The 13175-nt window shown below is 41.8% G+C and overlaps 1 protein-coding gene across 7 annotated transcripts; it reads right to left on the bottom strand.

Annotated features, from left to right (window-relative positions):
- Positions 1 to 2816: 2816 nt before the first annotated feature.
- On the bottom strand, positions 2817 to 10224 carry PTTG1 (PTTG1 regulator of sister chromatid separation, securin). 7 transcript variants are annotated; one of them, XM_032851719.1, is made up of 6 exons: positions 10129 to 10224; positions 9622 to 9722; positions 9101 to 9285; positions 7699 to 7792; positions 3610 to 3768; positions 2817 to 2893 (listed from the first exon to the last, which is right to left on the bottom strand). In XM_032851719.1, the coding sequence occupies exons 2-6, from the start codon at positions 9710 to 9712 to the stop codon at positions 2817 to 2819; spliced, it is 606 nt and encodes a 201-aa protein (XP_032707610.1). In that variant the 5' UTR covers positions 9713 to 9722; positions 10129 to 10224. The 7 variants fall into 7 exon arrangements, with proteins under 7 accessions (XP_032707610.1, XP_032707614.1, XP_032707611.1 ...); XM_032851723.1 differs by having other exon boundaries at positions 9101 to 9282; XM_032851720.1 differs by having other exon boundaries at positions 10125 to 10204.
- Between the last annotated feature and the right edge of the window lie 2951 nt (positions 10225 to 13175).

Below are 13175 nucleotides of genomic sequence, written 5' to 3'. Positions count from 1 at the left end.
CTTGGGAATTTTAATGGTTGTACCGACCCTCCTGTGGCTTGGTACCATTGCTCAGAATTGGTCTGACAGAATATTTACATTAACATATTTAAAAAGCTTCATGTTCCTATTGAGGGTTCATCAGAATTCGAAGCCCGAAAAATGTCAATGGAGGCGTACGCTAGGTATGGGTGGACTTTTCATATATCAGAGCACCCTTATGGTCCAGTGCGGTGGAACTGCCTACCCCAAAAACAATCAACTTAAGAGAATTATCCCTTGGACAGACTAGAATTGCAAATAGGACTTCTTGTAAGCTTTAAGTAATGAAGCCAAACACGTGATACTTAGTAAAATGTATACAAATAGCAGCAATCCCCACAGAATAAAAATTACCTATATTAATGGAGAAGCTTCTGTCTAAAGTTCTCAAAGCCATGACCAACATTAGTCACTTTTAAGATTTTACTTGAGAGAGCGTGAGAGTCCACACCTGGGAGAACAAGGGGAGAGAAATAGAGGGGGAGGGAGAGGGACAAGTAGACTCTGAGCTAAGTGTGGAACCTGACGTGGGGCTAGATCCCAAACACCCTGGATCATGACCTGAGCCCAAATCCAAAGTGGAAATCAAGTCGGACAGACTGAGCCACCCAGACACCCCAAACACTTTGTATTTGGATTAATAGCAGATGAAGAGAGATCACCAAGGGCAGTTAACTAGCTGGAAAAGGACTAACTAGCTGCCAGGCTCTCAGTCCTTTGTTCCTTCTACCACAAGAGACCCCTTTCCAAAGCTTCTAAATTTATCACAGAGTATGAAAACCACTCACAATCACACTTTATTTTCACAGGGCCCTTCTATATCTGAGGATGGCAGATCTAATACTCTTCCTTAAAACCAAGTGTCCTAATAGTCTTATTTTCTCTTTTAGGAGTCCACTAATTACAGAAGTTCAGACTGATTCAGTTATATTTTGAAGATAAAAATTTTTTAAGATCGAGATCAGTGTATGTGTTCCTAGTATTTCATGCCTATCTTGCCACTTCCTTGTTTGCTTCTCAACAATGAAGGCAATAAAAGTAAACATTGAGGGGTTTAGGTTTCAGGGATAAGTGGCAGCTTCTAAAATAAACCATTAAGGGTTACCTGAGTAGCTAAGTCGGTTAAGCGTCCAACTCTTGATTTCAGGTCAGAGTCATGAGATCAGGCTGCATCGGGCTCAGCGCTGGGCATGGAACATGCTTAAGATTCTCTCTTTCCCTCTCCTTCTGCCCTTCCCCACTCACACTCTCTCTTGCACACACACACACACACTCTCTCTCTCTCTCTCTCTCAAAATAAATAAAATAAAACATTAAAATAAACCAAAGCGTTTTAAGTTTTTCTTTTCTTTTTTTTTTAAGATTTTATTTATTTATTTAACAGGGAGAGATCACAAGTAGGCAGAGAAGCAGGCAGAGACGGAGGGGGAGAGAGCAGGCTCCCTGTTGAACAGAGAGCCCGATGGGGGGCTTGATCCCACGATCCTGAGATCATGACTTGAGCTGAAGGCAGAGAGTTAACTCACTGAGCCACACAGGCGCCCCTAAGTTTTTCAATAAGATAAGCGATTGTCAGATTACAGACCCTAGTCTGTTAAACACTTCTGCTAGCTTTCAGTTTCCAGCAAATCTATAGAATACCAATCGCGGTAACGATGGAAAAGGGTTCAGATTCTGACTACAGATGCTACAGACCTTACAGGAGAGAAGCTTCCTACATAGGCTGGTATTAAGTAAGGATCAATTCAGTTGGACTCCATGGCCCAGGCAAGTAAAGGGAGTGAAGGGAGCTGGAGCAAAAAGAGACAGTAGAAGGACACTTCAGTTGTCCCTTTGGGCTATTCCATTTAGGGTCTATAGCACAGAAAGCCCACCTAAAAGGCAGCGAGCATTCCACTGCCGGTCCAAGTATTCGAAACAAGGGCCAACTATTGCCAGATCCCCTTTACCAAGAGCAGCTCCAAAACCGAAGGTATGTGATACATTGGAATTTTAAATGGTGGCCACAATTTTTTTTTTTTTTTAATATCCTCCATCCCAGCCCTTCAAAAAAGAAAATCCATGAGCAACCATTTATAATCTCTGATATTTTGATCCCAATCTCCAACTTGGGAGTCAAAGTGATAGCTCTTCCTGTCTCTGGCATATCAATGAGTTTCTGCACTTCACAGTTCTCATCTGAAAAATAGGGTCATAAACTTGAAACACAATAATGCTTATTAAATACTTAAAAGAGGTCCCAAAACAGTGTAAGCAACTAAACAGAGTTTCCTATAGGTGAAGAGTGGTTATTACTAACCGTAAATTATCTGTTGCGCTCTTGAAAGAACCTAATTGAAGATCCCAGGGAGGAAGAGTTCTCAGAAGATTTAGAGCCTTGCAAATTCTGATTACCAAATAGTGTTAAAGTCATTAGAAACCAAATAGAACCAGCAATAAAGAATGCTTTGCAATAGATATTTAATGAGCTAGAAGTGGCTCTTCTAATTAAGAGATCTAATAACTGTCACTAGTTAATGGCCACAGAAAGGCAGTACAGTACACATTGAGGGGTATGTTTCAGGGAGAACAGTGGTAGTGTCTAAAATAAGCTGTTAAAACAAACCGAAGGGTTTTAAGGTAAGTTTTCAAATGAGATATACTTCTGTTGTCAGATTATAGTTCCTTGTCAAACACTTCCAATAATTTCCATACCGTTTTAAGCAAATTCCAAAGAATACCAACTGCGAGATTAGGAAGAGTCTGTTAAAGAGTTGCTTTATTAATACAAAACATACAAACTATTAAATGCTAATTTAAATATCTAAGTCATAGCAAACAGGTGGTAATTCAACATCCAGGGTCGACAGAATGCTTGGAGACTGCAACAGATCTAGAAAACAGGAATTTCTTATTCAATATCTGCAAATGCTTTAGTCCATCTCAACAGACATTGGTTGTCAATTTTACTCACAAATTCTTATTTTCCCCTTTGTCTAATGAATCCCTAGCCCCACCCCAGCTAGACACACACACACACACACAATTCTTGAAATGTGGCTAAAACCCCAGAATTAAACTTCATTAGGAAATAAATCTTAGACATACCTGAAACTCCATTGCTCTGAGAGACCCAAGCAAGAGCCAACAATATCACTATGGTAATTTATAAAATAGTATACGCTATCCCATCAGAACAAATAGAAAAAATACAGAGGCCTCCCACCTTTGTAGTAAGATTTTGCCGTTCTGTGCTATTGTGCTCAAGTGTCTTGATCCTAGATTAGCTTTGGATAGAACTTGGAATTCTCATTCCACACAAGTTTATTACACTTCAAGCTATAAGCTATGAAGCTGTATCCTAAATTTACTCTTATTTTCTGCATCTAAACTGTCCAGATTCCAGAAGGACTTAATTTGACCTGGGCATTTGGGACTGAAAACAATACCAACTGAAAGCAGTTTTCATTATTCTGAAATTTTATCTCTGAAGTTTGAAACAGAAATTACTTATAGGCTAATCTTCTACACAATTCTGCCCCCACAGTAATGGAAGCATTATGACACAAATAATCCGCAGCCCTTCTAGAAGAGCACTTGCTCACTTACTAGACTCCCATGGTGGAGAGGGTATCTTCAGAGGTGAAGGGGGGCCCAGGTGTAACAGCTTTTCAAGCTCTCTCTCCTCATCAAGGATCATGAGAGGCACTCCATTCAAGGGGAGGTGTGCAATCTGGTGTTCTTCAGGCAGGTCGAAACTCTCAAAATCTGCCACAAAGACAAAGCACTTTATCAAGACAGTGGTTCTCAGAGTGGTCAGGAGCCCCTTGGGGGTCTGAGACACTTTCAGTGGAACAATGAGGTCAAACTCTGTGCTTAATAACATTAACACCTTCTGCTGTGTTGACATTTGCAGCAATGGTACAAAAGCAATGATGGATGGAACTGCTGTGCCTTGGCACAAATCAAGGCAGTGGCAATAAACTATATTTTATAGTCACTACTCCTCAATACCATTCACTTGTAGTAAAAAATTGCCAGCTTCACATCTCACTTTACCATCTGCAGTAAGAAGTATTAATTTTATTAGCTCTCAACCTGAAGAACAGTTGTCTTTTTAGTATTCTGTATGATGAAATAAGTACACCATAAAGCACTTCTGCTGCATACCAAAGTACCAGGTAAGCTCAAAGAAAACAAGATTTGCATGATTATTCAGTTTGCAAGCTAAACTAGAGGCCTTTTTCCTGGAACACTATTTAGTTGAAATAACAATGGAAAGACAAACTGGTTACTCAGACTTGGGTATTTGTAGCACATTTTCTGAGAGGAATGAAAGAAGTTCTATCACTTCAAGAAACACGATATTCGTTGCCAATGATCACAATTCCAAGAAAAAAAAATAAAACTAGAATTCTGGAAAACTTATCTGCACTCATTAGCTTGCCAACTTCCTAATACACTTTTCTGATGAGATCCGTGGTGGCATTAATGAATGTGTGTTTGATACTGCATAATGACACACTTCAACATTTGGATGAGCTACAGTTCCCAGTGAATCATTATTTCTAAATGATCAATGTGTGATAAATGCAAAAATAAAAGATATTCAAAGTACAGAACAGCCCAATGTATTTTAGCACTTATTGTCAGAGTACAAAATGTTCACTGATAAGGTTTCAGATTACACATTGCAATGCTACATTTGGAAACTGCCACTTGTTGGGTTTTAGTCTGGTAGGAAAGAAAACTCCACACTTATTTGAAAAGACTATTGAAATGCTCTTCCTTTTTTTTTTTTTTTTTTAAGATTTTACTTATTTGACAGAGAGAGAAAGATTACAAGTAGGCAGAGAGGCAGGCAGAGAGAGAGGGAGGAGGAAGCAGGCTCCCCGCTGAGCAGAGAGCCCTATGAGGGGCTCCAACTCAGGACCCTGAGATCACGACCTGAGCCGGAAGGCAGAGGCTTAACCCACTAAGCCACCCAGGTGCCCCTGCTCTTCCCTTTCTTAACTGTGTATCTGTATGAGGCCAGATTTTTTTCATGTACTTCAACCAAAACAAGAGATACAATAGATTGAATGCAGAATCAGAGGACAACCCAGTGCTTTATGCTAAACCAAATTAAGCAAGTTTTCAAAAATATAAAACTACACAATTCTTCCGTTTTAAAAAAGTTATTTTTAGGTCTTAGAAAAAAGTTACTTACATTAATGTAATGGGTTGTTTTTTTAAGGAATTCATTTTTTTATTTAAATATCCTGCATTAGGCATCAAAATTGATAAAAGACACACAAAGGTTCTCTGGAGTCTTCATTAGCTTTTAAGAGTTGTGAAAATCCCACAACAAAAATAAGAACTATTGGGTTAAATCACACTCCTTCTTATAATCCAAGTGCCTTACTTCTTAGGATTAAAGTAGATTTGGGGGGGGGGGGCACCTGCCTCAGTTGGTAAAGCATGATATTCTTGACCTCAGGGTCTTGAGTTCGAGCCCTATACTGGGCTGAGAGATTACTTCAAAAAAAAATTTTAATTAAAAAAAGAATACAGCATATTTTTCTTGACAGTAACAGAAATAGAATTTAAATATTCTTCCCTCTTTTTGAGGGGTTTAGCATTTCCTCAAAAGAACAAAGACGGAAAGAGAACCATCGTTTTCTGAAGTGTGAAAGTTCTTTAAAGCCTAAATACTAGGAATTAGCCTGCTCTTTTAAAGACTGACTAAAACCCAGAAGTTAAGGAATTGAGTGATATGGAACTATTTAATTTAAAACCAGTTAATTATATGGGGTACTAAAGCAGCTCAGTTGGTGAAGCCTCTGCCTTTGACTCAGGTCAGGATCCCAGAGTCCCAGAATCAAGCCCCACTTCGGGGTCCCTGCTCAGCAGAGAGTCCGGTTCTCCCTCTTCTTCTGCCCCCTCCCCCTGCTTGTGCTCGGTGTCTCACAAATAAATAAAATCTTTAAAAAAACAAAAAACACTGAATTATAAAGGAAACCATAAACAGACAAAAGACTCCAGAGGGAAAAAGTCTGCAACATATTAGGGTTAATTTCCTTTATCCACAAAAGCTGTTACAGAAAAGGAAAAAGGAAAGGAAGACCTATTATCAAAGGAAAACAAAGATACCAATAGGAAATTAAAAAACAAACTATAGGGGACGCCTGGGTGGCTCAGTTGGTTAAGCCGTTGCCTTCAGCTCAGGTCATGATCCCAGCGTCCTAGGATCGAGTCCCACATCGGGCTCCTTGCTCAGCAGAGAGCCTGCTTCTCTCTCTGTCTCTGCCTGCCACTCTGCCTGTGCTCGCTCTCGCACTCTGTCTCTCTCTCTCTGTGACAAATAAATAAAATCTTTAAAAAAAAAAAAAAAAAATTTTGGAGGTCAATAATCAAGTATGCTCACCACACATACATGCTCCCCAATTTAAAACAATAAGATACCCATTGCCCTTTTGATAAGAGGTTTAAAACATCTGCTGTTAGAGATTAGAGAAGCAGGCATCCTCAGCCACTGTACATGAATTCAGTAATTTATGCTATTTTGGAGGACAACTTCACCGTATCGCTTTCCTCAAACAGCATATGGAAGTCCTCCTTCCTGATCAAGATGCATAAATCTACCTCATTTTCCTTAATGGCTGAATGGTAATCATTAGCATGGAAGCACTCCATTTTATCAAATCTTAATCACATACCCTCTGAGACTCAGCTATCCTGACAAACTCACAATACAATTTCAAGAAAACTGCAGAATTGTATTATATAAAATGCATTATATAAAGCCAGAGACAATCTGGATGTACAGAATGACTAACTGCCCTTTGGATGAAAGGGCAAAAATGCCAGCTCAGAAACCTAGAAGGCACTGCAGGACCTGCCCACAGTCTCACCTCTGTCGTCTTTCCCTCTGCCTCTGTCTCAGAACCACTCCAGTCCTTTGCTCCACCTCAGGATCTCTGCACACACATTGGTGTGGTGCTCTTGCCTGGCCCCTCCCTGCTTCACCTAGCTCTCCCCTGTTACCTTTTAAAAGGCCACATCATGGCACTTCCTGAGAGAAAGCCTCCCTGCTCTTCCAGGTGAGGTTCAGTTCCCCCTAATGGGCTGGTTTCTCCTTCTCACTTACAGTGAGAGAATTTGTTCGTGTTTGACTTTCCCTCCAAATGATGGGCTCCATCAGCGTGGGCCTGTCTTGTTAAACACTGCATCCAAAGCCTGGATACAGTAGCCTCTCCTCCAGTGGGAGTAGATTAAAGCTTGAAAAGGTGCTTCTATAACAGAAAATACTTCGGATACATTAGCAGGCTGACGGAGTAAAAATGCACACGCTATCACGGACTATGTGGATTTTTCTCACTGTTCAACTTAACATAAAACTCACTTTCTAAAAGGCTTGCCAAAAAAAAGTCCCATTTAGACTTGTTCAATGTTAGTGAACACATCTTATCTCCCTTATGTTTTTGAGGTCAGGAACAATGTTCTCCACATCTTTGTACCAATTCCCCTTCTGACCTAAGATGTTCCTTACAAATAAATCTGCCAACAAGTATGTTTGTGGAAAGAAACCCAGATTTAGACTGTCTTATTACAGTTTTGGGTCACAGTTCACATTATATCCATATCAGATTAGAGCTGAATCAGATTCTAAGAGAAACTCAAAACTAAAGCATTTTTATAATACCAAAAGAATACTACCTAAAGGATTGAAGGGAAAGAATTTTTCTATTTCTGGGTAGGTGTCATCAGAGGCAGGAACAGAGCTTTTTGCTTTGACAGTCTTCTCGGTCACCTAAAACCATCCAAGAAAATATGAATTAGTGAAAGGCAAGCCTTGTCAACTGATTAGGACAAAAGATCTTTAGTCTTCTTCAAGACATGTGACTGCTTCACCAGTTTTTCAATCTCATGCTGACTTCTAAAAAAACCATAATCCTTAGTTCTCATAATTACATACCAATACAATTCTGCCAGCAATTCTAGTGGCATGGCTCAAGAGTTAAGTCTGAAATTTAAGTACCCACACCTCTCAGCATAAGTCACCAAGAAGGCAGAGTTAATTCAGAGCTAATCAACTCAGTCACTCAACCTGTCCCAGAAAACAGCATGACTCACTCACACAGAAGCTAATCCTAGAAGTCATTTGTGGGTTTTGGAAGTGTGATTTCCATCTATGTTTCTCCATCAGTGCTCCCTTAATTATTTGCTTGGTTAATATTAAGTTGAAATACACACACTGAGTAAGATTCAGCAAAAGACAGTTAAGCAGTTTAGAACCTGGATAATTCCCTAATCTAAAATTGGCAGATAGGCAGTATACTATAGTAGGCCAAAGCAGAAGCCTGCACATTCCTGATCCAACCTTATGTCATATGTGCATACCTACAGAAATCCTTAAAGCAGGGTTTCCCACACTTCAGTTCTGTGTCACATTCTCATTATTGTTGCCATAGCCTTCCAATACTTGAACTGAACATTTCTCTTACTCAACTTAGTTTTTTTAAAAGATATCTTGTTCTAAACCACACCTCAAGTCTTATTTTAATATAAAGTACTAGGGGGTTTTTTTTCCTAATACATAATAAAACCATTTATTTTAGCAAATGAAGCGTAAATCTATGTGCTGAGTCATCTTTCACAGCAAAGTCTCCTCAGTCTGGGATGCACAGACTGTTAGCTCGTGCACACACACTAAGGTCAACATGCTAGCAGAGTACCTGGTACTTCCTCCAGGAGGCCTTTGGGAGGAGGATGGTAACTCCTAAGCTATTCTATTAGCTCCATGACCTCCGGCAAAGAACCTTCCCTCTCAGTCCTTTCTGTGACCATACATAGATACTATCAATCAATCTTCTCCATACTAGTTAAGAACAGGTGAGGCAGAAATATTCACCAGCTGCTTCTGAGACTTCTGATCTTGCGGCACAGAGGAAGACCACAAAGAGAATAAGCTTCCCATGCTTCCCTCCTGTTAATCTATATTAGGTAGCCTACATTTCCTTGCATTCACAAGAGAGAAAGCAAGGTAGGATGCCTATAGTCACTTGAAGAGTCAAAAGCGCTAAAGTGTTTCAACAGTGACTTTGTAGCCAACACTTACCTTTTTGGCAGAGAAGGTTGGCTGCTTCTGTTTGAGAGGTCCACTAGTCTTTACTGAATTTTCTGTGGCTCTGTTGACAGTTCCCAAAGCCTTTCTGGCAACTCTAGGTACGGCTGCTTGAGCATCAAACATTTTGCCTACCCGTGGTGTTGAAACCTGAGATCTTCCATCTAAAGCTTTGACTGCTGAGGAAAAAGGCTTACCATAAGATTATTCAGGCAATAAACACGGGTGCAGCTTGAAGGCTGACTGTATAAATCAACCTGGCCTCATTCTCATCCCCAAACTCAACCTCCACTTTTGTTGGTGGCATGGCCATAGGCCTAACAGTACTTCGGTTCTGCACCCCCTTAATTATCTGAGGTACTGAACATGAAAAAGAGACCCAGGAGCACGTTGCAATAGTGGTATTCGGTAATACCTAACTCAAGCTGTCAAGTACACAGAATGCTTCCCCAGCTCCGGGACACGCCCACAATTGATTGACAATACCAGACTCGGGTTGCAGTCCGTTTACTTACGAGGCCTCGACCCCAGCTTCAGCCCGTCCTTGGGAGCCACACGGGTGCCTGGTTCTCCATTTTCCTTATCAACAAAGATCAGGGTAGCCATTCTGGACCAGCTGCGGGTGTGAAACATACATTAGACCCCGGGGGTTATGGAAGAAGACAGAAGCGAAGGTGTAGCACTGACCAAACTTTCTACCCTGAGCACGTCCACGCAAAAACTAGAGCTAAGGAGCGAGCTTAGCCTGTTCCTGAGCCAAGAGGCATTTAATCCAGCTCTTAACTCTTGAAACCTGCACCGGAGGCTCTAAGTTCCAGAAGACTCGGCGGTTTGGGGCTGGCACAGGTCCTGGTACTCATCACATGGAGGACTGCCCACGCAGAACGAGGACGTGGCTCAGCCCGGCTTGGCGACGCAGACGACCCCGGGAAGCCCCAGACCCCGACCTCCAGGCCCTCCGGCTTCCAGCCCCCAGCCCACCTTCCTCCTCGCGGGACCCGCGCGCCCAGCCAGTCACTAACCCACGGTCCACCCACGTCGGGACCAACAGCCAAACTCATCCGAGACTCGGCCTCCAGAGAGTTCCCAGGACTCCGAGTTTAAAACACAACTCACGCTCCTATTGGTTCATCTTCCAAGGAGGCGGGACCGTGGGTGGGGCGGAGGCTCCCAGGAAGAACCAATGGGAAGAACCCATGGGGGGCGAAAACCCAGCCTCCCGCGGACCGCCGGGAAAGCTTTCCCGGGAAGTTTGTAGTTTGCTTGCTGGGAAGAAAAAGACCGAACCTGCTGACACCTTTGCCTCTAGGTCATTTAATGGGACTTATTTTAAACCTCTTAACTTTATTTTAAACCTCTGTATCTTAACAATACATAAATCACAGCTGCCTGGAAGGGCCCGGTGGCGGAGTGCACAAAGGCGAGGAAAAGATCTGGGGAATAATAAAATTATAGATAAGGAATTCCAATTTCCAAGATAGGGGGAGAAATAATGCTTGAAAAAGTTAATGACCTTTTTCTATTTCTGTAGTAAATGGAAATAGATTAAACAAATACAAGGTAAAGGAATAAAATCAAAAGACCAAAACTGATCTGTATCATCCATCCCTACTCCCCACAGGTCACTAGATACATTCTAACTTGTAGGGAAGCTGAGAGAGAGCAGTTGAGCCTACATTATTTCACAAAAGATTTAGCACCACACCTGGCATAGACGCAGTTCCCAATATATGTTAGTTCATTTGCCTTTCTTCCCTGGTATTTCAGAACCAAAATTGGTTGAATGAGTAATTCATTCAATACATATTTATTGACTAACGTTTAAATGCTAGACACTGGGCTAGGCATCAAGAAGAAAAGATCCTAACTCAAGAGGGCAAAAAAGACAAAAAAAACCATGCACACCTTTATTGCCCCTTCCCTGTCCTTTTCCTTTTATTCCCACTCCTCTCCTTGCTTTCTCTCTGTATCTCCCTCTAAATATTTCAACTCTATATTGCATCATCAGCACATGAAAGTGTTCACTTTGAAACCATATCTGTACAGCACCTATAGCTCCGAAGTGAGGAGTCTCTATATCCTAAGGTCTTTGGGTGCAAGATTTGTATCTCCCCCAGTTAAGTCTTCCCTTTACAACAGTAAGCACTGTGTCTCCCAAGGTCATACAGAAACTGAAAAATGCTTTAACCACCTCCTCTTTGAGTGATTGTTGTTTTGTCACCAATGATGCCCCAGACCCACTTTACTACTCTCTACTATTACTAGATTACCCAGTTAGTAACCACCCTCCACTTATCATAACACCTAGATGCTAATTAATCCCAGTTTATTCTAATCCTGATTTACAAACAGCAACCCATCTAAAACTCACCCCTTGCTTCCCTATGCTCTCCTCCGAATCCTCCATGGGGGACCCCAGCCTTACAAATCTATTTCCTTCTCTTCCAGTACATTATATGATTCTTCTGTGAGATGTGTTCCCTGACTTACGCCTGGTGGGTTTTTTTTTAATAGAATTTATTTTATTTTATTTATTTATTTGAAAGACAGAGATCACAAGTAGGCAGAGAGGCAGGCAGAGAGAGAGGAAGGGAAGCAGGTTCCCTGCTGAGCAGAGAGCCCAATGTGGGCTCAGGGCCCTGGGATCATGACCTGAGCTGAAGGCAGAGGCTTTAACCCACTGAGCCACCCAGGCGCCCATGCCTGGTGGTTTTAAAACAGGCCTCAGCACTTCCAGCATATTTCAGAAATTGTTTAAAGAGATGAAAACAAAGTGTGGGTGATTCAGAGACTACTCACTTTCAAACTATTCTCTGACTCTGTTCCTTCACCTATTGCCCTGTAAATATCAAAATTAGTTATTTACATTCCTGAGCTCTAGGCACTGCAAATTTTTAATAAGAAAAAACATATATTGTATTATGAGAGGCTTTTATTGAGGCAAGTATGTGAGCTATTTTCACTTTTTTAAAATATATATTTACTTGAGAGAGTGAGAGAGAGAGCATGATAGCAGAGAGAGCATGTTGGCAGAGAGAGGAGGAGCAGAGGAATGGGGAGAATCTGACTCCCCACTGAGCAGGGAACCTGACATGGGGCTCCATTCCAGGACTCCAGAAGGGGAAGGCAGACACTTAATTGACTGAGCCACCCAGGGGACCCTTGCTTTTACTCTTAAAAGCAATACATGTTGGGGTGCCTGGGTGGCTCAGTCGGCTAAGCGACACAGTCTTGATTTCAACTCAGGTCATGATTTCCAGGTGCCAGGATCAAGCCCTGCAATCAAGTGGGAAGTCTGCTTGAGGATTCTCTCCCTGTCCCTCTGCCCTCCCCCTGCTCTCTCTCTCTCTCTCTCTCTCTCTCTCTCTTTCTCAACAAATAAATAAGATACCTGATATCTTAAAAAAATTTTTAAATGACAACAGCACAAAGAAGAAAAACACAAGAAATTCTATGAAAATTACTGCTTATTTTCCAGTATTTTATCTTACTTATTACATGAACTTTTTAATAAAGATTTTATTTATTGTTGAGAGACAGAAAGAATGAGCATGGCGGGGGGGCGGGGGGGCGGGGGGGCGGGGCGGGGGCAGAGGGAGAGGGAGAAGCAGACTTCTTGCTAAGCAGCGAGCCCCATACCAGACTGGGCTTGATCCCAAGACTCTGGGATCATCATCTGAGCAGAAGGCAGACGCTTAACTTAATGAGCCACCCAGGCGCCCCCATACCTGTGCTTTATTTTTATTTATTTGTCAGAGAGAGAGAGACAACGGGCACAGGCACAAGCAAGAGGAGTGGCAGGCAGAGGGAGAAGCAGGCTCCACACTGAGCAAGGAGCCCAGTGGGGACTCGATCTCAGGAAGTGGGATGATGACCGACCTAAAAGCAGAGCTTAATCAACTGACCACCCAAGTGTCCCCACACATGTACTTTCAAAGGAGGCTTGGGATGTCATAGATACTATTGTTTTCCCAAAATAGAAATTGTTTTGTACTATTTCTTTTCCAATGATAAAACGCGAGATCACTTCGGTGCAGAATGTCACAATTACCAAATAGTGCCTGACGTT

This window comes from Lontra canadensis, unplaced genomic scaffold (assembly GCF_010015895.1).
Source record: "Lontra canadensis isolate GAN:19392208 unplaced genomic scaffold, GSC_riverotter_1.0 scaffold5, whole genome shotgun sequence".
Lineage (NCBI taxonomy): Eukaryota > Metazoa > Chordata > Mammalia > Carnivora > Mustelidae > Lontra > Lontra canadensis.
This window is presented reverse-complemented; position numbering and strand designations above follow the sequence as displayed.